This window comes from Oncorhynchus masou, chromosome 32 (assembly GCF_036934945.1).
Source record: "Oncorhynchus masou masou isolate Uvic2021 chromosome 32, UVic_Omas_1.1, whole genome shotgun sequence".
In the NCBI taxonomy this organism is placed as follows: Eukaryota; Metazoa; Chordata; class Actinopteri; order Salmoniformes; family Salmonidae; genus Oncorhynchus; species Oncorhynchus masou.
In genome coordinates this window covers 73811391-73836863 of record NC_088243.1, presented here as the reverse complement: position 1 = coordinate 73836863, position 25473 = coordinate 73811391, and the positions used below count along the sequence as shown (strand labels likewise).

At 40.6% G+C, this 25473-nt stretch overlaps 1 protein-coding gene across 3 annotated transcripts in view; it reads left to right on the top strand.

Annotated features, from left to right (window-relative positions):
* Positions 1-20621, top strand: part of LOC135526564 (ras-related protein Rab-28-like) — a 66475-nt gene extending 45854 nt beyond the window's left edge. For 2 of the 3 annotated variants that reach the window (XM_064955059.1, XM_064955061.1), the window contains exons 5-7: positions 8257-8360; positions 8517-8594; positions 16637-20621. In XM_064955059.1, the coding sequence (XP_064811131.1) occupies positions 8257-8360; positions 8517-8594; positions 16637-16729 (275 nt within the window). In that variant the 3' untranslated portion in view covers positions 16730-20621. Of the gene's footprint in view, positions 1-8256; positions 8361-8516; positions 8595-14666; positions 14766-16636 lie in introns of all 3 variants that reach the window. The other variant, XM_064955060.1, reaches the window with a different exon arrangement.
* Positions 20622-25473: the final 4852 nt, after the last annotated feature.

Sequence of the window (25473 nt, the reverse complement as noted above, 5' to 3'; positions counted from 1 at the left end):
CGCGAGCAGTGTGGGTGCAATGATTGAATAACATGTATGGGTACATTTTATTTTGCAACTCACGCACTTGATGTGATCGCTGTGGTCAGCATGTTATACTAAGGCAGTAGGGAAAATTCTATAGCAATATAGAGTCGGAAAGCGGCCGTGCATTTGGACAATTAATAGACACGGCAATAAATAAAACCTAATAAAAACATCTGTCTTGTCCAGGATCGGACTCAACACAGACCGGTGCGCCATAGCCAATCAGAGCTCTAGTAGGCCATTATGCAAATAATCCATTTGTCACATGCGGCCTGCCATCATTCACTTTTTGAACTAGACTCTGTGTTTACAGGCAGTAGCAACAGAGCGACTTCAGATCATTAGAAAGCATTCGCCAAAAGCCACAAAATACACCTGCTCTGGCTTAAGGGAGGTTATGACAGCTATAATGAATGATGCCTCATGGGTAAAACTATGGGTAAAACTATGATTATGACTTGGCTTATGGCAAGTTGAATCAGGTTTTTTGTCCAGAGCTACAACAAAAATGTCTGCTGTTAGGTGTACTGGGAAGCACTGGCTTATGGGAATGGGTTGTGTGTTATTATGAAGGCTCCTAGTGGCCTGTATGATTATTATGGCTCATAGTGCAGAGTATTACAGCTCGCCCATAAAAGCACACTTAGTTTAACTGCGACAGGAGAGCTCCGAGGACCTGGCCAGTGAAACCCTGGGCAGCGTCTTGTGCGGTTGGCTCAGAACTGGGCCTTTTGTTCACTTTCACGAGTCCTCAGAGCCCGGTAACCCAGCCGGCGAGGCCCACTGCCCCCTTGTTTTACTGTGGCAGTGACAACCTCACACTCCCCAGTCCGCCCCCACCTCCACTGTCCTGGCTACTGCTGGACACTTTACTGTTTTTACACCCACTCACAGGGGAGGAAGACCACGCTCAATGTTGTTTTACGGGTCACTGTAGAGAAGCTGATTATGTTTGAAAGTGTGAAACGGGTGTGTACAAGCGGGACGTGGGCGTGGGTGTCCGCACATGTGTTTTGGGAGAAATGGTCGGGTGACAAGATGAGCTGTGATCAATGAGCTGTCGACAGAACACTTCGGACCCGGAGGAAAGCTGGTCCCCTGACGGTCCTGGACCGTTTCAGGCCACCGGGGCAGGGGCGCCGGAGCACAAAGAGCGCTCTGTCTCTGTCAGGACCCCTCCTCCCTTCCCAAGAGTTCCACCAATGCCCCACTCCCCCTGACACTCACCATGACGCTCACCCTGACGACATCAGGCTGCAACGCCTCATTGGCCTGCACTCTCTTGATACCTCCATAATAATAATAATAATAATGCTGAGTCACTCAAGTCTTACTGTACTTTGACACAAGTTACTGTTCACCATTTGAGGTTACTGACTTTTGATATGAAACACTTATTTTACTTGACTCAGATTCAGTCTTTTGGCCCCTCAATGTATGTAAGATTTTGATAACTATTAAATCACCATTGAAAATGAGACATTATAAATGGAGGTAATATTGAATATCTTAGATTTTGTTCTTGCTTCACAAAATGGCAATATAGTGCACTAAAATGTGTAGGCCTGTCGACATTTTCTTAGATGTACTTCCTTAGCAAAAAAATCATTATTTTCTAAAAACAGTAATTCATTGACATACTAATGTTTTGTAACATCAATCTAGTATTTTTTCCCCATTCCTCCAGAAATAAACAGTTCTTGCTTTAAACAATACCCAGACTGTGTAGGCCCAATAAAAATGGACTAGAGTAGCATTTTGGACTCCCAAGCCCTGGTTACTGCATGGCTTCTGAATGAATGCATGGTGTTCCAGAGGCAAGATTGACTTAAAGCAAATGCCTAAAACGGGCCTTAACACTTCACTCTGCTCAAAAGATGAAAATCGTAGAATGATTAGCAGGAGTTTGCTGACGATGGATAAAGCATAGCTGTTTGTTGGTGGAGCCAAACAGTGGCTGTGTTATCCTGTTTTGATTGGTGAAATATGGCATGACATTTATGGTAAGTTCATGTTGTTCTTCGTGCAAATTTCAAAGCACCAAAGCTCTTTGCGTTTCCCAACTCTGCGCTTTTTATGAGCTGTGCTCATGTCACGTAAACCAGTAGGGTATTAGTCGGTTAACTGTGCTGCATGAATTCGCGTTACAGTTTAATTTTACAGGCCACTTCATGCACAAAAAGCACAATCGATGCCGAAAGCCATTAAACATTACACTGAGAAGGCTTTCTGTAATACGTTTGTGAGATTGTAGAAGTTTTCCACGTCTAGTAACAGTAAGTTTAACAGTAAATAAAATGTCACTTGCTATTAACCTGGGTTCTATATCACATTTGGAGAGAAAATAAATCCCACGAGAAAGTGCAGCTGCAGCAGAATCCTTTCATGATGTCATGAGCCTGTCTCAGACACACTATTAGAGGATGTGTTGGTGTCTACTCAGCTGAACACCTCTCACTCTTATTTTGGCATCAGTCCAGTACACATCCATAATCCATTGATTGTGTTCAGTAGGAAGGAAATGTTTTGCAACAGGGAGGCAATTGAACTTGTCCAATACGAACCGTGACCCCTACTGAACATGACCCAAGAGGTCAAAACTCAGCAGTTGGCCATGCTGTGGACTGTTGAGTTGAGCTGTTTTATTGAGCTGCACATCTACCATAATGGGTGTGCCGGTGGTCCGTATTCCAGGATACCTCCTTCATTCCCTATGCCAACAAAAGAGAGGATGAATAAAGCTGCCTAGTGCTTTGATATCAGGCCTCTGTCACCCATCATAGTAATGGCACCTTAGACACAATAATAGAGCATAAGTCATTATAATAGTACAGGTGTGAGGGGAGGACAGTACAGATTTGTGAGAAGATATATTGAAGATTCATCCTGTTCTTGTCTTCTTCCAGTGGATACAGAGTAGGCCTGAAGAGGAAAGTTTGTCTGAGACCACCAAGTACTGTGAGAGATTGTGGTCTGGGTGTGGCTATGGTTTAATTCGATACACTCCTGGAGTAGAGACAACTCTCAAAATCCAGCAGCAAGGGGAGTAGCTCAATGTGAATTTGAGGATGATATTGAAGGGAAAGGAAACCCCCTACTGATGGGTCTGCAAGGCACAGTGAGGTAATGTTGGAAGTGAGAGGTATTCCCTCGGGTTTTATTAAACCCTGCAACTTTCACTAGGGGGGGGGTATGACCCCCGGACCCCCCTCAAGTCATTTTCTCAACTCTCCCCAATGCTCCAACAGTTGTTTGTTTTAAATGAGGCTGGCGGCGATTAACTGTGTTATGTCAAGTTTATTCGCTGGCAGTTACTCGCTCGATTAAATGTTCCACTTGGTCCCCAGCAGTCGACGCAGTGGAACAGTGCAACAAGTCCCTGTGCTATCACTGTGTGTTTTTAAAAAGCCATGACGCTGGGGACCACACAGTACTTCACTCACTGTCTCCTGTGAAGTGATACACCTTTGTTAGTGGGAATGTGTGAAATCTATAGGCCTATTACAAATCTGAATGGTATTGTTTATCAGAGGAAAACAGTGTAATTAGCATTGACACTCATTGTGTTTCCCCAAATCTACTAATGAGGAAGGCAGTTTACATGTCTTTAATGTTTAGCCTATAGGCTGCTAACTAACTTGACTTTCTAAAGTCCCTTCATTGTATTACTTTGACACAGCTGACTCCAGAGGTTAAAACCAGTCCGGGCATATATCTTTATCATTTATATATCTCCCTTTGGCTCTGACCTAACATATGATTTATTCCAATGTATTTGTCCCTCTAAATGTTTTGAGATTCACCACAATGATAACTGGCTTTTAAAGTAAACACCCATGGTGACTGGGGTGAGATGGAGTCATCAGTCTTGACGAGTGATGATCCATTCTGCTATCTCTATGTGCTAGGAGGCCTAAACAGTTGATTTCATGTTTGCAGTCACTTCCTGGGGGTAGTTAACGTGACGTACAGTTTGTCAGGAAAGGAGAGAAACCAGATCAGCGGAGGAAGATCGTTTCAAACTGATAAGTGGAAATGGCTACATTAACACGGGTTATAAAAAGAAACGGCGTAACTGTAGGCTTTTCGTGAGCTCAGTGTCCACAGCCCGACGACACATGAAGCTAGAATCTGTTTGGGAGAGAAACTGTGGTTTTTGGCAATTTTAAACAGTATTTGCTGTTCTACATTTTTACTTGTTGTCATTGGCAGTCCTCCTCGCAAGATTGAAAACATTTCTTATTTCTGGCAATTTGAATTCGAACAAAAAATACATGAATTTATGCCTTAACATATCAATCATTGCATTCCTATATTATTAAATACAGTATTTTTTTTATACTTTATGTGTAGTCATTTACTGCACTCTATTAAGTCTTTTCTTGGCATGCATAAAAATATAATCAATTGTCCAATTTGTTAATCCAAATGTATACATAGCCCATATTTTATTTTCATTAGGGAGGCACTTTGAGTCTCTGGGTCAGGATTGTTCTCTGGTATTCCTGTGAGGGAATGTGATAACCTAACTTTCCCTGCGACCGCCAGAGCAAAATAACACATGCCTACTCTCCCATGTCTTAGGATTGGGTCACAAATTCTATGCGTTAGTCTTTAGTAACTATGGAGCAGGTTTTTTAAAATAAACATTTTGTCTATTGCTTTGCGTAATAAGTGACATTTTGTTAGGCCATTCTGGCTGACAGAATTGGGCCTGATCCAGTGTCTCACAAAGGATTTTGTATTTTTTTTGTCTATGGGAACATGCTAGCTGTTTCCATAAACTTCCAGTCATTGAGCAACGACTTTCCGTTTAAAATCGTGTTCAAAAGTTGTTTTGTTTTTTTGTCCATTTAAAATAACACAAGATTGATCGGAAATACAGCGTAGACATCGTTAATGTTGTAAATGACTATTGTAGCTGGAAACGGCTGATTTTGTATGGAATATCTACAAAGGCGAACAGAGGCCCATTATCAGCAGCCATCACTCCTGTGTTCCAGTGGCACGTTGCGTTAGCTAATCCAAGTTTATAATTTTAAAAGGCTAATTGATCATCAGAAAACCATTTTGCAGTTATGTTAGCACAGCTGAAGACTTGTACTGATTTAAAGAAGCAATAAAACTGGCCTTCTTTAGACTAGTTGAGTATGTGGAGCATCAACATCCTGGAGTCTCTTCATCACTGTTGATGTTGAGCCTGGTGTTTTGCGGGTACTATTTAATGAAGCTGCCATTTGAGGACTTGTGAGGTGTTTGTTTCTCAAACTAGACACTCTAATGTACTTGTCCTCTTGCTCAGTTGTGCACCGGGGCCTCCCACTCCTCTTTCTATTCTGGTTAGAGCCAGTTTGCGCTGTTCTGTTAAGGGAATAGTACACAGCGTTGTACGAGATCTTCAGTTTCTTGGCAAGTTATCACATGGAATTGCCTTCATTTCTCAGAACAAGAATGGACTGAATTTCAGAAGAAGGTTCTTTGTTTCTGGCCATTTTGAGCTTGTAATCAAACCCACAAATGCTGATGCTCCACATACTCAACTTGTCTAAAGAAGGACAGTTCTATTGCTTCCTTAATCAGAACAACAGTTTTCAGCTGTGCTAACATAACTGCAAAATGGATTTCTATTTTCCAATTAGCCTTTTAAAATGATAAACTTGGATTAGCTAACACAGTGTGCCATAGGAACGCAGGAGTGATGGTTGCTGATAATGGGCCTATGTAGATAATTATTTATTTATTTATTTTTATCTGCTGTTTCCATCTACAATAGTCATTTACAACATTAACAATGTCTGCACTGTATTTCTGATCAATTTGATGTTACTTTAAATGGACAAAAGATGTGCTTTTCTTTCAAAACAAGGACCCCAAACCTTTGAACGGTAATGTATATAAAAATGCATCTGTGGCCACAATTTAGCAGCAATGGGCCACCGCTGCGAAATGAATATAGGGGAAACACTGTTGTCCTTACATACACAATGGCTTACCAAAAGCATCACTGGGTAACCTAGCCAGCCTTTTTTTTGATTGTTTCTGAAAATCATCAAATCATGTATTCTAGTATTTCTAAGGATATACTGTATGTTAATTATTTGAACACATATTTTTATTTTCATCCATGACAGGTCGAAGAGTGTTAGCTGTCACATGTATGACTATACAACAATAGAAGACAAGGATTGCTTTTCCTTGTATTCCCTGTCATACATGACAGCACAGAGAAACCTTAGTCACTGGGTTTAATTACTTCATCTTCACTTCTCCCCATGGTCCGGTTTACTTAGTGTCCTGCCACTCCCCGGCCCCAGTCTGTTAATGTTGGCTAATCTGACTCTGACAGATGATTGATAACCCCTCCCAAGTGTTCAGGATCCAAAGGATTAGCATCGTTTACTTCTGGTAGCATGCGGGTACCTCCGCTCTTAGTGACGGGAATTAATAACTTTCTGACCTCTCCAAGATAGCCATGTTTATGCATGCAGAGAGACGAGACGACCTGCTTTGGTCTGTAGCATAATTGATGTCTATGTGTGTGTGTCCAAGGGGACTAGAAAGGTTTGTCTAAGTTCCGGACTCATACCTCATGACATATACAATTACCTTTTCCATGTTATGTGGTGTCAACATTCTTAGAAGGATTCACATGACATAAAAATGACAAAACAATGTAAAAAATGTGCCTTTCTCTCGGAAATAGCTATGGATGGCTGTGTGTTGCTATAGATGGTGACTGGCCTTTTATATTTTGGTCACTATGATCTACTATGTTATTAATGATACTGGAGGACACTTTACATTGCTCTTTAGAACACACACACACACACAAAGGGTTCAGTAGGTTACATTCTAAATGTAATGTGTAAGTTACCAACTAGTTACCTGTACAAAATTGTAACATAACTTTTGGATTACCCAAACTCAGTAAAATAATCTGATGTACTTTTTGTTACTTTTGGATTACTTACCCCTTAAGAGGCATTAGAAGAAGACAAAAAGGATCCATCAAAAGTGTCATAGTGGTCTCTGACTTGTGATCAGACCCTCAGGTGGAACAAACTTAAACTTGCGAGTTTTTCAATACTGAATTGAATGTCATTGAGAAAATACAAAGGTGTTAATGTACTGTATTTTGTTTGCCAACATCCATTCAGAATTTAAAAGTAATCTTAGAAGTAATTTTTGCGTTTTTCAAAAGTGTCTGTAATCTGATTAAAATAATTTAGCTGGTAACGTAACTGATTACAGTTAGTTTTTTTGTAATCAGATTACGACCCTGCGCGCACACACACCTAACCCAAGGGCCATGAGAACGGCAGAAAACATTGACAGCTTGAAAGAAGCTTCACACAAAGAGCTAAACTTGGGGGGGCGAGAGAAATGCAACACCATACAGTAGCCTACTACCTCCTCCAGCTCCCATAGACACGTATGCACCAGATACCGGGCGTGGCCGCCTTGTCAGACAAAGCCAGAAATAAAGAGGGAAGCTATTGCTTTCAGCAGCGAGACCCCCAGGTGACCTTCCCTTGTGACCTTGGTGTGACCCCGTATTGAGGAAGGGGAGAAGTGAAACTCCTGGTATCACTGCACCAGGGTTAAATGCACGGAGACGCAGGCACAGTGGCTAGAAAGATGGTCTCTGTCATTGTGCGCATGCCCTAATCAGCCACACCTAGGTTTTAGGCCCATGTGTGCACCTTAAAGGCCTGATTTTAATTCAATATGTCATTACGTGATATGTCATGGCTTTCTCTCAGCAGACAGCCATACTTCGGGGTAGCCTGAAGTCTTTGGTCATCTATGTATTGTGTTTGAAGAGCCACAGCCTGGCTCTTTTGACTTGGGTCATGTGGAGGTAGATATAAAGGTGCAAGGCTTCAGGGTGTAACTGTACCAGGACTGAGTTATGGAATGTGTTAGCCCACACTGAACTGTAGGCTAATCACACCTGGAAATGGAGGCCAGGGGTCTCTGAATTCATCACTTCCTCCTCTGAAAGGACCTTCTCAAAATATATTTCTGAAAAACTGAATGTGACACACAATAATTCAAGTATGTTACTAGTTATCTATAGCAGGCAAATCCTGAGTCTATCTTGAGCTGGTGTAAACCTTATCTTTTCTGTGCAAGTCCAGATATGAGGTTCGCCCTGTCTCTGTACAGTATAACCTTGTGTCAAGTCAATCTTGCTATCTGTGTAATTTGCTGACATTATGTCCACAGTCGACCTTGAGCATATGAGGACAGTGAAGGCTGACAAACACCAGCGCTTCTGCCAAGAGAACAGCCTCATCAGTCAGTTCGTATCTGCCAAGTCTGGAGACTCGGTGAGTTGGTTTACCTAGTAAATCACATCAAAAGTGGCACACACGCACCATATATATATAAATAAATAAAATTACTACTGAAATACTGATGTTTTACCAATAAGAAGATGTATTCCTGCTCATCTCTCCTCCTTTCATGCCCTGCCTTCCCTTCAGGTGTTCCTGGCATTTCAGAGAGTGGCTGCAGAGATTCTGGGGGTGAAGCTCAATAAAGCAGAGATGGAGCAGTCCCAGGTGAGCCCTAGCCTTCATTAGGCCTTTTATCTCACATTTCCCAGAGAGAATTGAACCTTCGCTAAGCCCTTCCTGCCTTGGTTACTGTTGCAACCTCAGACAACATTCCCCCTTCTAACCACTGGCGAAATCCCCTCACAATGATCTCAAACTGTGTTTTTAATACACAATTAAATCAAACTCCTTTATGTTGTGGTGGACTTTCATTGCGATCATTTCAATCACAGGAACCTGGTAAAATGAAGGTTGTAGTGTGGCGAGCCACCTGATGGCTGAATACACTGTTAGCATGCAGCCAAAGTTACTAACCACGTTTGGAGCTAACTAGTGCTCTCAAATCGTATCCTGATGTTGACAGCAGATGAGTTCTATTCATAACATGGATAATTTACAGTGAGCTCCAAAAGTATTGGAACAGTGTTTTTTGTTTGTTTTGGTTCTACTCCAGCACATTGGATTTGAAAGTATACAATGACTATGAGGTTAAAACAGCTTCTATCTCAAGGCCATCAGACTGTTAAACAGCCATCACTAACACAGAGAGGCCGCTGCCTACATACAGAGAAGTCATTGGCTACTTTACTAAATGAATCATTAGTCACTTTAATAATGCCACTTTAATAATGTTTAAATATCTTGCGTTACTCATCTCATATGTATATACTGTATTTTATACCATCTATTGCATTTTGCCGCTCGGTCATCACTCATCCATATATTTATATGTATATATTCTTATTCCATCCCTTTACTTACACTACCGTTCTAAAGTTTGGGGTCACTTAGAAATGTCCTTGTTTTTAAAATAAAAGCACTTTTTTGTCCATTTAAAATAACATCAAATTGATCAACACTGGAAACGGCAGATTCTTAAAAAACAAATGGAATATCTACATAGGCATACAGAGGCCCATTATCAGCAACCATCACTCCTGTGTTCCAATGGCATGTTGTGTTAGCTAATCCAAGTTTATCATTTAAAAAAACGAATTGATCATTAGAAAACCGTTTTGCAATTATGTTAGCACAGCTGAAAACTGTTGTGCTGATTTAAAGACGCAATAAAACTGGCCGCCTTTAGACTAGTTGAGTATGTGGAGCATTAGCATTTGTGGGTTCGATTACAGGCTCAAAATGTCCAGAAACAATTAACTTTTTTCTGAAACTCGTCAGTATGTTCTTGTTCTGAGAAATGAAGGCTATTCCATTCGAGAAATTGTCAAGAAACAGAAGATCTCGTAAAATGCTGTGTAATACATTGGTGTCTATTTTGAGAAACGGATGCCTCACAAGTCCTCAACTGGCAGCTTCATTAAATAGTACCCACAAAACACCGGTCTCAACGTCAACCGTGAAGAAGCGACTTCGGGATGCTGGCCTTCTAGGCAGAGTTCCTCTGTCCAGTGTCTTTGTTCTTTTGCCTATCATAATCTTTCTTTTTACTGGCCAGTCTGAGATATGGCTTTTTCTTTGCAACTCTGCAGGGTAGCCTAGTGGTTAGAGCGTTGGACTAGTAACCGAAAGGTTGCAAGTTCGAATCCCCGAGCTGACAAGGTACAAATCTGTCGTTCTGCCCCTGAACAGGCAGTTAACCCACTGTTCCTAGGCCGTCATTGAAAATAAGAATTTGTTCTTAACTGACTTGCCTAGTAAAATAAAGGTAAAATAAAAAATAAAAATAAATAAAAAGGAAGGCCATTATCCCGGAGTCGCCTCTTCACTGTTAACGTTGAGATCAGTTTGATGTTACTTTAACAGACAAAAAAAGTGTCTGTTAAAATGTGTCCATTTTTCTTTCAAAAACAAGGACGTTTCTAAGTGACCCCAAACGTTTGAACGGTAGTGTAGATGTGTGTGTATTGGGTAGTTGTTGTGGAATTGTTAGGTTACTGTTAGATATTACTGCACTGTCGGAACTTAAAGCACAAGCATTTCGCTACACTCGCAATAACATCTGCTAATCATGTGTATGTAACCAATAACATTTGATTTGACCTCTCATCATTTACAATAACAGGGGAGGTTAACATTTTTGGGGGAGGGTATGATATTTGTGCGTCTAACTTTCTCACTCATCATTATTCATGATTCATTCCAGATTATTGGTTACCATGGTAGCATCCACATTAATGTACAAGTGTTTAGACTATTCTTTTTTATAATACAAGTGATTCCAAAATGACATAATTCATTACTTAACATTCAGTTCTATTGGGCACAAAATAATATGAAACACAACCAAAACAAACAGCAAATGCATCCAAGTTTGTAGAGTCACAATAATCATTGTGTTTTAGGAATATGGTCCAAAATATTAAACTTTTGACTACTTTAATACACATAAGTGAATTTGTCCCAATACTTTTGGTCCCCTAAAATGGGGGGACTAAGTATAAAAAGTGCTGTAATTTCTAAACAGTTCACCCGATATGATTGAAAATACCCTCCAAATGAAAGATTTTTACCTCATAGTCATTGTATCATTTCAAATCCAAAGTACTGGAGTGCAAAGCCCCCCAAAATGTCACTGTTCCAATACTTTTGGAGCTCACTGCAGCTGAAGGTAATATTCATTTTGAAAAAATAAGTTATATTAACTGGCTGGCTGGCTGGCAGCTATACAGTGACTAGCTAGGGTTAACATTGGCTGGTCAATGAGACTGAGAGCTAGCTAACCAGCTGAGCTAGCAAACAATATAACAAAAGTATAATTTCAGATTAGAAAAATAACCCACCAGGCTCTGCATTTCAGATCACAGTACCAGTACCCCGGTGCACTGTTAAATTATTTGGCCATTTTAAAATATTTGTTTTTGAATGAGAACTCTGTTTTTGTAATGGTCCAATGGTTTTCATGTGTTTCAAACGTGAGCTTGTCCAAAGTGTCGGACTTGATGACCGTTCCTATCAATTGGAGCGATGCTATTGGTTGCCCAAAATTCTGGGTCGGGGTTTAGCGAAGGGTAAATTATGTAGCAAGTCATGTTGCTATTGTTTGGATGGTTTCTTATAACCACACGCATGTACACAAGGTCAACCAGTGTGTGCCAGGTCACAGGACCCTTGTTACTCAAGTTATACTGTACCTGCGACTGTCCATCTGTAAATACAGCCACATTGACGACGTTAGAGCCCAATCGTGCGTGAGGTGAGCGGTGAAGAGGTTGGCAGTGTAGGGTGGGAAGGTTAGGATGCGTCCTCTGATTTATTGAGCTTATCTCCCCCCGAGCTCGGCCTCTGTGAACCAGCCAGACCAGGTGGCCCCGTCACTGGTGACAGAGGTGGGATTACTCAGGGCACCTCCCCCAGAGGCATTCATCCTGCTTGTGATATGACTGGTCGGTGCCACGCTGGCTAGAGAGTGGCTGATGAGGCTGGGGCTATGGGGAGGTCAGTACCCCAAGAGAAGGGAGAGGACTAAGGGAGCGAAGGCTAGGAGACAACTCTCAAACACACTTCCACCCCCACCATGCCTCTTTTGCTGTCAACAGACAGGCTAATGAAGGTGTCCATCTCTGCTCCCCTCCGTCACCTCCCATGATAGCTACCTCAATAAACCCAAGTGCTTTAATCCAAGCTAAACAAGCTGGATGAGTGGTCTGATCTAGGGCTTTTGAGGTGACTGTATTACCGCCACACCAGCAGTCATGAGTCATGACCGTAGTAAAATTCGACGTGACCATAGAGTCATGGTAATCTCCTCTTATGCACTCTGGACATTCTGACATCAATACAAATGCAATGGAAAATCACATCAAACACTTATCATCAAAACAGTATCGTGCTTTTAAAACTCGCCTCATTGTGATCGATCAATTTGAAGAAAGAAGTTTAATAACAGGTTGAAACTGAGTGGGAAACATGGTTATTGTGGATGTTGTTTCAAAGCCTAACACAACAAAATGGACAGCGCTTTCTAATGTGATGATTCATTCAAAACACCCATACACATACTGTATTAGAGCTTATACATAGGCTTATGAGCCTGTAAAAAAAACTATATTAAAATGATTGTGCCATAATACAATACATAGCCTATTGTGTATTACACACAGCAGAATTTTTATAATTTTTTTAACTGGTTTTAAGATGTCTTTGGTACATAATTGGTCTAGCCTATACTCCAATCATCAATAGCCTATAGTCGCATCATGTAGCCCATATATGTTTGACATTCTAAGGTTTGTATCATTCACAACTAAAGTTGCCAAATAACTCTAAATCTTGCATATAGGACCTGTTTCAAATGATTACTTTTCCGCTCAACATAGCTACTTCATATGCACACTCGACCCGGAATGGAAAAAATATGCTTTCTATTTTATTCAGCTAAGTTCAATTATATGATTTCTACTATAAAAACATATATAAAATAATGGCCTGGGACTTATAAGCACATCTTGTTAGCTAAATTAATAAGCCTACAGCCTATGGCATGGAGCATAGTCGGGGAATGTAACATACAGTAGACCAACTCGTATTCTGTTCTTCTGAAATACATTTCTTACCATAAGATTTCTTTAGACCTGCCTAAAATAAATTGATTTATTGTGATGGTCATTTATTCAACTTTTTAAAATGTAAATGTTCCGAAGGCGCACATGAGTGGCTTGTATGTGGCTTGTAAGCGTGGAGACCTAAAAATGCTAAATGAGTTTGTTTATTAACGGTCAGTTATCATGAGACGGCAGTCTTTTTGCATGACAATAACTGTCTGACACAATCTCATGACCGCCCTAGCCTGTCGCAGAGACGTAATCTATGATGTTTATGGGTCACTTCAGGGATGCAAGTCCAAATAAATGTTTATACATAAAATAAGTAATATTTTAGTGGAGTGAAGACTATCCCACTTCAATGGTGTATCTTCATCTTGGATAGAGAATGGGTCAGGTTTCTAGGCTACAGTAGTTGAAGGCCTCAACATTCACTGGAGCTAGACACAGACAAAGAAAATAGAAGTAGAAAGAAATGAAGTAAAGATAAAAATAAATGGGGGGGGTGATTGTCTGCCAAAAATATCTTGTTGTGGTGCAGTGTTATCAATGGGAGGAGTGATGTTCTGATTTGTAGCCAAATGGATTTGGGGAAGGAGGCAGCTCCAGGTTATTGTTGGGAGGCAGGACAGCCTGATTATCAGCTGTCAGGTTTAGAGAGCTGTACATGGGGGTCAGGGACCCTGACAAGATCTTATCGGCCTGGGAGCCCACTCCATCATGGTCCCCTGTCTGGAAGATCAGATACTGGGGCCGCTGATCACTCACAGGGTCCGACACCAGGCATCGGCAGCTCGTTAATCAGAATAGCCAACCAGTGCCTGGGTTACAACCACGATCTCTGCTCTTTGCTCACTGCCCAATCCAGGTCTGAGGTCTCACTCTAAGTTCAGAAACCGTTCGTCCAATTACTGCTACTCAATATCCAGGGCCCGTATTCATAAAGCTTCTCAGAGAAGAAGTGCTGATCTAGAATCAGTTTAGCCTTTTAGATCATAATTAATAAGATTACATGGTCATGGGGGGTGGAGATGTAATGGTTGATTTAAAACTTGGCATGGTAACATGTTAGTAGATGAGGAGCTGAGAACGCACACCCAAAAACAGTTAATGAAGTGCACACTAGTGGCTTAAACTTAAACAAATGTAAAGTCTCACTCCCAGATCTTTATGGATAAACCAACATTTGGCACACCATTCATATCAGGCAGGGAATATTCTAATACATGAGTGTTCTTCATTTGTACATGGAGAAATGTTTCATAAATGTATCTTGTTCATGGACATTTGGCTGTGTTACCCGGGAAAATGTCATTAGTATGTTCTTCTGTTAAATCCATTTGTCTTTCTCATTTCTCTCCGTCTCCTCCACGACCCTGTCTTCACCTTTCCCCATCCTCCAATCCAACCAACTGTACCTCCCGTCTGCATCTTTGTTTTCATTCCTGTCTTCTCTCTCTTTTCATTCCACACCTCATTTCCTCTACCCACGCATCTCCTTTTCTATCCCTCTCTCCTGCCTGGTTTTGTCTCCTTCCATCTCTCTGCTGGTGTGGTGGTGTGTTATGCTGCTCAGAGGATCGTGAAAGCTGAGCTGGTGGACTACCCTCAGGACGAAGCCACCATTAGACAAGAGACCAATCAGAGCAAAATCTGTTCTGTTCAATAATTGGAAGTATGTTTACACAGTCACACATAGATGTATTTATCTTCTGAAATATATCTATTAGTACCTGGTGTAAAAACAATGTAGTCCTCCACAAGTCTGGTTCATCCTTGGGAGCAATTTCCAAATGTCTGAAGATACCACTATCATCTGTACAAACAATAGTATGCAAGTATAAACACCATGCGACCACGCAGCCATCATACCGCTTAGGAAAGAGACTCATTCGGTCTCCTAGAGATTAATGTACTTTGGTGCGAAAAGTGTAAATCAATCCCAGAACAAAAGCAAAGGACCTTGTGAAGATGCTGGAGGAGACGGGTACAAAAGTATCTATATCCACAGTAAAACGAGTCCTATATCGGCATAACCTGAAAGGCCGCTCAGCAAGGAAGAAGCCACTGCTCCAAAACCGCCATAAAAAAGCCAGACTATGGTTTGCAACTGCACATGGTGACAAAGATCATACTTTTTGGAGAAATGTCCTCTGGTCTGATGAAACAAAAATAGAACTGTTTGGCCATAATGATCATCGTTATGTTTGGAGGAAAAATGGGGAGGCTTGCAAGCTGAAGAACACCATCCCTACCGGGAAGCGCGGGGGTGGCCGCATCATGTTTTGGGGGCGCTTTGCTGCAGGAGTGTCTGGTGTACTTCACAAAATAGATGGAATCATGAGGGAGGAAAATTATGTGGATATATTGAAGCAACATCAGTCAGGAATTTTAAAGCTTGGTCGCAAATGGGTCTTCCAAATGGACAATGACCCCAAGCATACTTCCAAAGTTATGGCAAAATGGCTTAAGGACAACAAAGTCAAGGTATTGGAGTGGCCATCACAAAGCCCTGACCTCAATCGTATAGAAAATGTGTGGGCAGAACTGAAAAGGCGTGTGCGAGCAAGGAGGCCTACAAACCTGAGTCAGTTATACCAGCTCTGTCAGGAGGAGTGGGCCAAAATTCACCCAATATAATGTGGGCAACTTGTGGAAGGCTACTCAAAATGTTTGACCCATGTTAAATAATTTAAAGGCAATGCTACCAAATACTAATTGAGTGTATGTAAATTCTGACCCACTGGGAATATGATGAAAGAAAAAAATCATTCTCTCTGCTATTATTCTGACATTTCACATTCTTAAAATAAAGTTTTGATCTTAACTGAACTAAGACAACTTTTACTAGGATTAAATGTCAGGAATTTATTTGGGTAAGCTGTAAGTAAACTTCCGACAATTAGCATAATTTTCTGGAATTTTCCAAGCTGTTTAAAGGCACAGTCAACTTAGTATATGTAACCCACTAGAATTGGGATACTTTGAATTATAAGTTGAATAATCTGTCTGTAAACAATTGTTGGAAAAATGACTTGTCGTGCACAAAGCAGATGTCCTAACCAACTTGACAAACCTATAGTTTGTTACCAAGAAATTTGTGGTTGTTGAAAAATGAGTTTCAATGTCTCCAACCTACAGTGTATGTGAACTTAAGACTTCAAGTGTATTACTGTATTTACTGTAGATCAGATCTTTACTGTAGAGAAGATTTTCCATCTTTATTTTTACCACAACATTCATCCATTAGCTTGCATACTTCAGTTTACGTTTATGTTTTTCTGAATCGGACAAATTTAATGCATTCGAATTATACAAGTAAACTCTGGGGCCTGGGAAGGAAGATCTGGGGTCTGCTTTAAGTTGTCCATATAGATTTCTGGACTATGCCAGAACAAATAAAAAATATTTAGTAGTATCAGTTAGGTAATTTAATCTTAAATTGGGTAATTTGTGAATAAATCAGATGGATTTTCTAGTGTGGAGGAAACTTTCTCATGTTTTGCCTTTGTTTATGTCTGTCTTTATGTCTGTGTGTTTCCATAGTGTGTGGTGAAGGCAGATATCGTGAACTACAGTCAAGAGCCTGTGGCGAGGACAGTCAACTCCCCACGCAGCTCCATTTGTGTGGTGCAGTGACCCCCTCTCCCCCCACCTTCCCTCTTGCCCCTCCACAAGCTGAATACAGCAGTGAGGGCCTGTGACCAGCAGGCTGCCCCAACACACTGGCCCATAGCCAGAGCAGGAGAATTGAGCTGGCCTGTTTCTTTCTGCTGAACACACACATACTGATTCCTCCCTTTGCTCTCTCAACGCACAAGTCTTCAGAAAGGCTGTAATACAGTATTTCCTTTTTTTATAGGTTTTTAGGGTCATCGGACCAAGTGCGGCATATTTTTAAGATTTCTATATGAGAATCTCTCTGTATGTACAGTATGTAAATTTACAGCGACCCCACAGTATATTCCTGGTTTCAGTATTTAATATATTTTCTTGAATTATTTGTTGAGTAGTAACTAGCTTTGGCTACAGCAGACACCTGTAGTGTGGGACCTCCATTTTTTTAAGCAGTTTAAACACATTTGTCAGTGTTTTATTTTATTTTTGAGAAACTGTTACTATTTTGACATCTTTTTTTCTACTATCTTCATTATCAATTATTCTTTAAAGGACCGTTTGGTTGTATATAGATATGAAAAGTTGGTTTCTATAACAGAAAAATATACATAAACCACTGTTTTCCAAAATGTATTTTTAATGATAGAATGTGTTTTCCCTCTGCTGTTGTGAATACAGATGCCATATCTTAATTTGATCATCCTGTTGTTGCAGGAACTTTCCTGCAAACTTGTAGTGTTTTCGACATTTAAAAAGGCTTCTAAAGCTATTATTTTCCACTTTCAGACTTACTTTGCCGTAACGGAAAATGTATCAACCCCTACAAATAATATCCATTAATTATAATCGCATAACAATTAACAATTCCTGTTGCTGCAGGATTATTTTCCTGCTGTGTGAAACTGGCACAAATTAAGATCCGATATCTGTATGCTAAATATCAGGATTAGTTTTATCGCTCTAAGTGGTACTGTCCACACCTCCCACTACCCCCTCTCCCACAGCTCCCAGTGCTGAAACAGGAGTGGTGGGATGAGCCTGGGTAGGTTGGTGGGGCAAGGAGCTATTTGGGGGCAGAGAGTGGTGGAGAAAGAAGGGGCTGCTTCATTGGTATACAGATGCATGATTAAGCAATCAGGCCCTATGGGGTGTGGTATATGGCCAATATACCACGGCTAAGGTCTGTTCTTATGCACAATGCATGCACAATGCAACTCTGGGTGCCTGGCTACAGCCCTTAGCTGTGGTATATTGGCCATATACCACAAACCCAGAGGTGCCTTTATTGCTTTTATAAACTGGTTACCAAAGTAATTAGAACAGTAAAAACAAATGTTTTATCATACCTGTGGTACATTGTCTGATACACCACATCTTTCAGCCAATCAGCTTTCAGAGCTCAAACCACCCAGTTTATATTGTCTGTTATACAACATGTGAGTCTAATCATGAATGCTGATTGGTTAAAACCGCATTCCAGCTGGTGTTTATTCCACAAGTTACCACCGGCTAAATCTATAACATTAACATGCCTATATACTCTGTTCCATCTGACTGCGCAATCCACTTTCTCATCAGCATTATAAACTTGATCTCCACTATTAAAAAAACATATAGACATCATCTAATTTCTTTTAGACTAACATTTAATTTTCAACAGCAGAGATTTGTATACTGTAAACCTTGCTATCTGTCTCTCTGACATTTGCAACATTGTTTCAATATCAAATTCAATCCCAGCTGTCCCATAATAGTGAATGTGTCGGGATGAGACAGGCAGGCAGTGTTTCTTAGTCAGTCACTGTCATGAATCAGCTGGCATCCTTTTTATGGATATGTACAAATAAATGTAAATTGAAAAAGGTTCAAACAAAACTAAGTGCAGCTAGTTTGCAGTCTTTCCAGCTTCAGTTCGAAGTGACTCTGTTGGCTGTGTTGTTGTGGCTAGGTCCTCTGAACAACAGTGTCCTGACGAGTGAGCACATTTTCTATGCCAGGCGAAATCACGCTTCATTAGCTCATTGTTATTGATGTATCCAAATAAATGTCACTAGAAAACTGCTTATGCAATTGCAGCTACTTTACTGTTATTCTGACTGTAAGTTAGTCATAGTTGGCTAGCTAGCAAGCAAGGGATAAGAACGTTGCCGGGCAGTATGGCAATGGAACATTTAGGAACGAACGACTGGGTCGTGCCAATAGATACAGAACAAAAACACTGAACGACTGGATTGCGTCTCTGGCAACTGAACCAATAGAACGAACAACCAGCCGGCTTGGGTAGTAACCCTAGATTTATGTTGGGACTATATCTTGTGGAAGGATTAAATAGTATGAAAATAACGTTTTTAATGAAAACATGTAAATCGTTATTTGAACATGTTGGTAACCCATTGTATAGACGCGATAAGGACCTCGAAGCCGGTGTTTGGAGGATATATTGACTTTGTCTCGTGCCTAGCAACACCCGTGTCAATATATCCTCCAAACGCCGGCTTCTCGGGCATCATTACTTAAATATACCACGGCTCTCAGCCAATCAGCATCCAGGATCCAAACTACCCGGTTTATAATCTTGATTTGATCACTCTTTTGTTGATGAGAATTTTTCTGCGCCGCAGGAAATGCAGATGAGCTTTGTGATTTACATAAATTCACTGAAAACCCACACCAACACACAGTTATGTTAGCAGTGTTGCATTTTTTGTGTAGCCTCATTTTGCCCAACCACCGATCAAGCAACATTATGGACTAAACTTTCAAATCCTGTTGCTGCAGGATTATTTTGCTACGACAATACTGTTCAAAGTAAGATCCAACATCTGTAAAAACAATGTGCTGAATGTAACATGAACCGCTGGCTTTATTTAGAGTGTGCTCAAGGAATATGTCACTATAAAATATAGCTTCTGCATTCTTAGTGCTCCACACAGTGCCCTTCCAAAAGGAAAGGTTTAGATGTTTAGGCACTGTAGTCAATGGAAACTAGTTTTATTTCACTTGCCAATTAGCAGCTTGCTTGAACAACTGTGATTTCCCATTACTTTCAAGACTTAATAATAACATTAATAACAGATGTTAGTTAGAAAAAAATAAACTTTGATTTAACCTGATCAATCAGAAATGTCAGTTTTTCTGCCACTCTACGTTTGTGAAATTGACCCAAAAGTATCTATTTCCTGATTTATATTTTTGTGTTGATAACATCTTTTAATTGAAGCATCATTCAGTTTCATGTGATGCATATCAAGACCACATTTTTGTGGAAAACCTATGTAGTCCTAGTTGAAATATATTTGGCATAGAACAATTTCTGTTGCTATTTTTAACCTTGACAATGGATAAAAATTTAAATATGAACTGGAGCAGCTTAAAGGTATGATAATTCATCTTAACTGTATGTTTATAGCCTTATTCAACTGTCTGTTGTAGAACAGAAAAGACTGCCATGAAGAACTGCTTTGACACATGAAATGTCTTCATAGGATCTTCATCTTGTCCAAACAAGCTGAATAACAGCCAACTTACACTCTTATAGAAAAATGTTATATCTATAACCTAAAAGGGTTCTTTGTCTGTTCCCATGGGAGAACCGTTTCAATAAATATGTTGGGTTCCATGTAGAACCCTTTCCACGGTTCCCCCATGGGGACAGCCAAACCATTTTTTGGAACCCTTTTTTCTAAGAGTGTATACATTCATACATTATAGGCATGTGTTTGTACTCGTCCCTGCTTTGTCTTGTAGTTTGTATTTGTCAAAATGTTTTCTTCGACCGCTATGTTGTACTTGCACACAGAGGATGTCAACATTTGTATTTGTAGTACAACAGAAAATACATGACAGGAAATGGTTGGATTTTACTCTGTAAACCATGGTGTTCGCCTTGTGTAAATTATATATTTGTAAATCATCTGCATTGTTTTGTGGAAGATCTTATTTATAAAATGCTGCTCACATTTCAGTGAGATGTCAAGAACTCCTCTTGTTGGATGTAATTGCCTCTGTGTCATAAACACAATCTAAAAGTTAAGTATGAAAAATAATGGTATATCCTCTGTAGACATAGAAAATGGTTGTTTTAATGGACATTCAAAAGTGGTACAGACATAGTGTTTGTATATAAACAAAAGTGCAATAGTTTATATATTATTACTGGTGCATATAGTTTCCTAGGTGGATTTCAGGAAATAATTATATTAGTTTGTGAGGTTAGTGTGAGTGTATGCTTCATTACCTGTGTGTGTGTGTGCGCGTGTGTGTGCACGTGCGCTGTCATGCAGGCGCCCACACTTGTAATTGATTGACATGACTGATGATGACTGATCACAATGTGATTTTCCAACATATTGCTGTACATTGGTCTGGACACACAATGTGCTTAATTTGTGCATATGTATCCTGTAAAACACCATTATCTAAAACGGATTTTAAATTGGGTGGTTCAAGCCCTGAATGCTGATTGACTGAAAGCCCTGGTATTTTTACTCTTCTAATTATTATTTTTACTTTTCTAATTATACATTGGGATTTATTAAGAACATCAGGTTCAGCACTACAGAATAGAGTCCATTAATTAATTAATTAAGCAATAAGGCATGAGGGAGTGTGGTATATGGCCAATATGCCACGACTAAGGGGTGTATCCAGGCATTCTGCGTTGTGCATTTGAACAGCCCTTAGCTGTAGTATATTGGCCATATACCACACTCCCTCAGGCCTTATTGCTTAATTAATTAATGGACTCTATTCTGTTGTGCTGATCCTGATGTTCTTAATAAATCCCAATTTATAGTAAGATGAGAGGGAACATTGGCTGTTCCCATTCCAAAGGTGTACAATGAGCAACTGATAAAGTGAAGTTACAGAGTAATACCCCTCAGCATGAAATAAAGGGACTGTCATCTATGGATATGCACAGTATAATGATGTGTAGTGGCCCAAGGCCACAGTGCCATTTTTCACCCCAGGTGGGACAATGCAAACCAATAGAATGGGGCCCCATGAGACCGGAGGAGCTTGGTGAGATGGAAGGTCAGGTAACCTAGCTATAGCAGATTAAGGATCCATGAGAAATTTAAGCATAGGAGGCAACCCCCCCCCCCCCCATACAGACTGAGTTAAGACTCCTAAAGCTAATGAGGCACCTGGCTTTTGTTCCTTAAATCTGCACTGAAACGGGACCTACAGATGTTCCAAATGCCAGCTGTTGTATTAATTAATCACTTAAATAGTTAGGCCTTTTGTCCTCTTCACAAATTGTAAGAGGGTTTTGGTTTCAGGTGTAACTGTTTTGCTGAGTCAAGGTCATGAAAACCTTTCTGTAGGCCTATTTAGACAAAGATTTAAAGGTGATGGAAACCATAGAGAAGAACAAAACAAAGATAGGCGTCCTTTAATAAACAAATGTAAAGGAGGAAACTGCCTTTTTTAGTTTACCTGTTGCATTTTTTTGTGTTGCTAAACAAAACATTTACCTCATGAAGAAACGCGAGCCTTTGCAACAGACACAGCTGGAGTCATTCCAGCACACGTGCATTGTTTTGCTTGAGTGGGCGTCTTTAGGATTGTCTCTACTGAATTTTTGTCAAGAGCTGTCACCAACACTGACAGGCGAGACTCACCCTTGGCTTTTCCACTGTTTAGACAGGTGTTTTAGAAAAGAAAACAACTGCAGATAGTTTCCAGTTTAAATACTCAACAACAGTGAAGTTCCACGAAAAAGACGGGAAAAAATAATAATACCGGGAACATTAATGCGAGAAAAAGGGCAAGGTTTTGACAGATTGATTGGCAAGCGGGTTTGAGTATTTTGCCTTCCTGTTTCTCAGCTGAGAGTTTGTTAATTATGAGTGATTGTATGCTTAAAATGGGGAATGTTCTTTTCAAATGGAAAGTTTGCTACCAAAGGAAAGTAGCCTATTGCGTGAATTTAAGAGCAAGTGAATGGACATTTGTAAAAATAAATATGGGATGCTGTTCATATTGACTTGTGCGTTGTTTAAAGGTCCAATGCATCTGTTTTTATCTCAATATCAAATAATTTCTGGATAACAATTATGGCCCTTACTATGATAGTTTCTTTCTGACCATTTTCATTGAAAACAAACTTTTTAGCAAATAGCAATTTCTCAAGTAAGAATTGAGACTGTCTGGGAGTGGTCTGAGTGGAAAACTGAAAACTAGTGGTTATTGGCAGAATGGTTTGGAACTCTCTTATTGGTCTGTTAACTTATTGACTGGCTGGTGATGTCATCAGGCAGGCCAAAACTCCATCCCACCAAAACAGGCTGAAATTTCAGGCGGTCTTTTCAAACAGCTCTTAACCTAAAAGGGCATTATCATTATTTGCACATTTCACAGTATTATTCCAACCTCATAATGTGGAAGTCTATAGATAAAACAGAAAAATCCTATTTTTGACTGCACTGGGCCTTTAAACTACAACAAGTTAAATGGCAAGTTGTTCCACATTGCTGAGAATCTTTTTTTCCACATATAATTATGTAGGCCTGCTAGAAGCTCAGTTCTCAGTGTACAGACCTGTGTTATCTCAAAGTCAGTAGGCATCATCAAGGCAGCGTGACTGTTTTTAATATCTCTTGTCCCCCCCCCCTTTCACCCCCTTGCTCTTTCACTGACTGTTTCTCGTTGGTAAGACTCTGCGATGACAGTTTTTAAACCGCACATGACAAGTAAGTAAGAGGCTATGGTTGTGGATAAAGTTAGTGGGTAGAGAGCGGCCAGCACCCTAATGACTAGCCACTCACTGTCTTCCGTTTTCCACCTGTGCAGTGTGCCAGACCCACAGCGTTGAGGGAGCAAGGAGGACTGAGTCAACCCCTCTGATGAGTTCTAGGGCTATATCCCAAATGGCCCCTAATCCCTACATAGTGCACTACTTTTGACCAGGGCCCGCCAGAGCGCTATGGGTCCTGGTCAAAAGTAGTGCACTATATAGGAAAAAGGGTAACATTTTGGATGCAGTCCCCAGATCCCCACACTGGCTCCCATTCTGTGCTACTCTGTTACAGTACACTGGGCCAGCAGGAAGGGGAGTGTGACAGGCAAGGCAGGTCAGGGCCCAGAGAGGACATTACTGGCACCCACAACCAGCGCCTTGAGGTGAGCCAGAACTAAGTTCCCATGCAAGTAGGGGATCGCCCCTCCTGCAATGCTCGTGTGTGTGTGTGTGTGTGTGTGTGTGTGTGTGTGTGTGTGTGTGTGTGTGTGTGTGTGTGTGTGTGTGTGTGTGTGTGTGTGTGTGTGTGTGTGTGTGTGTGTGTGTGTGTGTGTGTGTGCAGAGGAACTATGCTGTGGATAATGCGCCTCTTATTTGGCTCGCTCTGTCAGACTGCACGGTCCCTCATAGGTGCCGGGTTTCTGCTCTGGCCATATAGTGGAGGATTTATTTTAGGGGCAAGGATGTGGGCAATCTTAACGGTCTTATTTATAGTCAGGTGGTCTGGTGAAAGGGCCAGACAGGAAAAGCACATACAGGGACAGACGACTGAAAGTCTCCCTTTCTATAGTACTCACTCACCCACTTACCATACTTCACAATAATGTCAACTTGTTTTCTGATTCTGAGATCACTTAATGTACATAAATATTTGTTTCTGATAGTATGTACAGTACCAGCCAAAAGTTTGGACACACCTACTCATTCAAGGGTTTTTGTTTATTTTGACAAATCTTTACATTGTAGAATAATAGTAAAGATGTCAACACTATGAAATAACAAATATGGGATCATGTAGTAACCAAAAAAGTGTTAAACAATATAACAATATATATTTAATATGTTAGATTCTTCAAAGTAGCCACCCTTTGCCTTGATGTCAGCTTTGCACACTCTTGGCATTTGCTCAACCAGCTTCATGGTTGAAGGAGTTCCCACATATAGTGGGGCAAAAAGTATTTAGTCAGCCACCAATTGTGCAAGAAAGAATGCTGAGTTGCATCCAAAGAACACCATACCTACTGTGGAGCATGGGGGTGGAAGCTTCATGCTTTGGGGCTGTTTTTCTGTAAAGGGACCAGGACGACTGATCCGTGTAAAGGAAAGAATGAATGGGGCCATGTATCGTGAGATTTTGAGTGAAAATCTTCTTCCATCAGCAAGGGCATTGAAGATGAAACGTGGCTGGGTCTTTCAGCATGACAATGATCCCAAACACACCGCCCGGGCAATGAAGGAGTGGCTTTGTAAGAAGCATTTCAAGGTCCTGGAGTGACCTAGCCAGTCTCCAGATCTCAACCCCATAGAAAATCTTTGGAGGGAGTTGAAAGTCCGTGTTGCCCAGCAACAGCCCCAAAACATCACTGCTCTAGAGGAGATCTGCATGGAGGAATGGGCCAAAATACCAGCAACAGTGTGTGAAATCCTTGTGAAGACTTACAGAAAACATTTGACCTCTGTCATTGCCAACAAATGGTATATAACAAAGTATTGAGATAAACTTTTGTTATTGACCAAATACTTGTTTTCCACTATAATTTGCAAATAAATTCATAAAAATATCCTACAATTTGATTTTCTGGATTTTTTTCCCTTATTTTGTCTGTTATAGTTGAAGTGTACCTATGATGAAAATTACAGGCCTCTCTCATCTTTTTAAGTGGGAGAACTTGCACAATTGGTGGCTGACTAAATACTTTTTGCCCCACTGTATACTGAGCACTTGTTGGCTGTTTTTCCTTCACTCTGTGGTCCAACTCATCCTAAACCATCTCAATTGGGTTGAGGTCGGGGGATTGTGTAG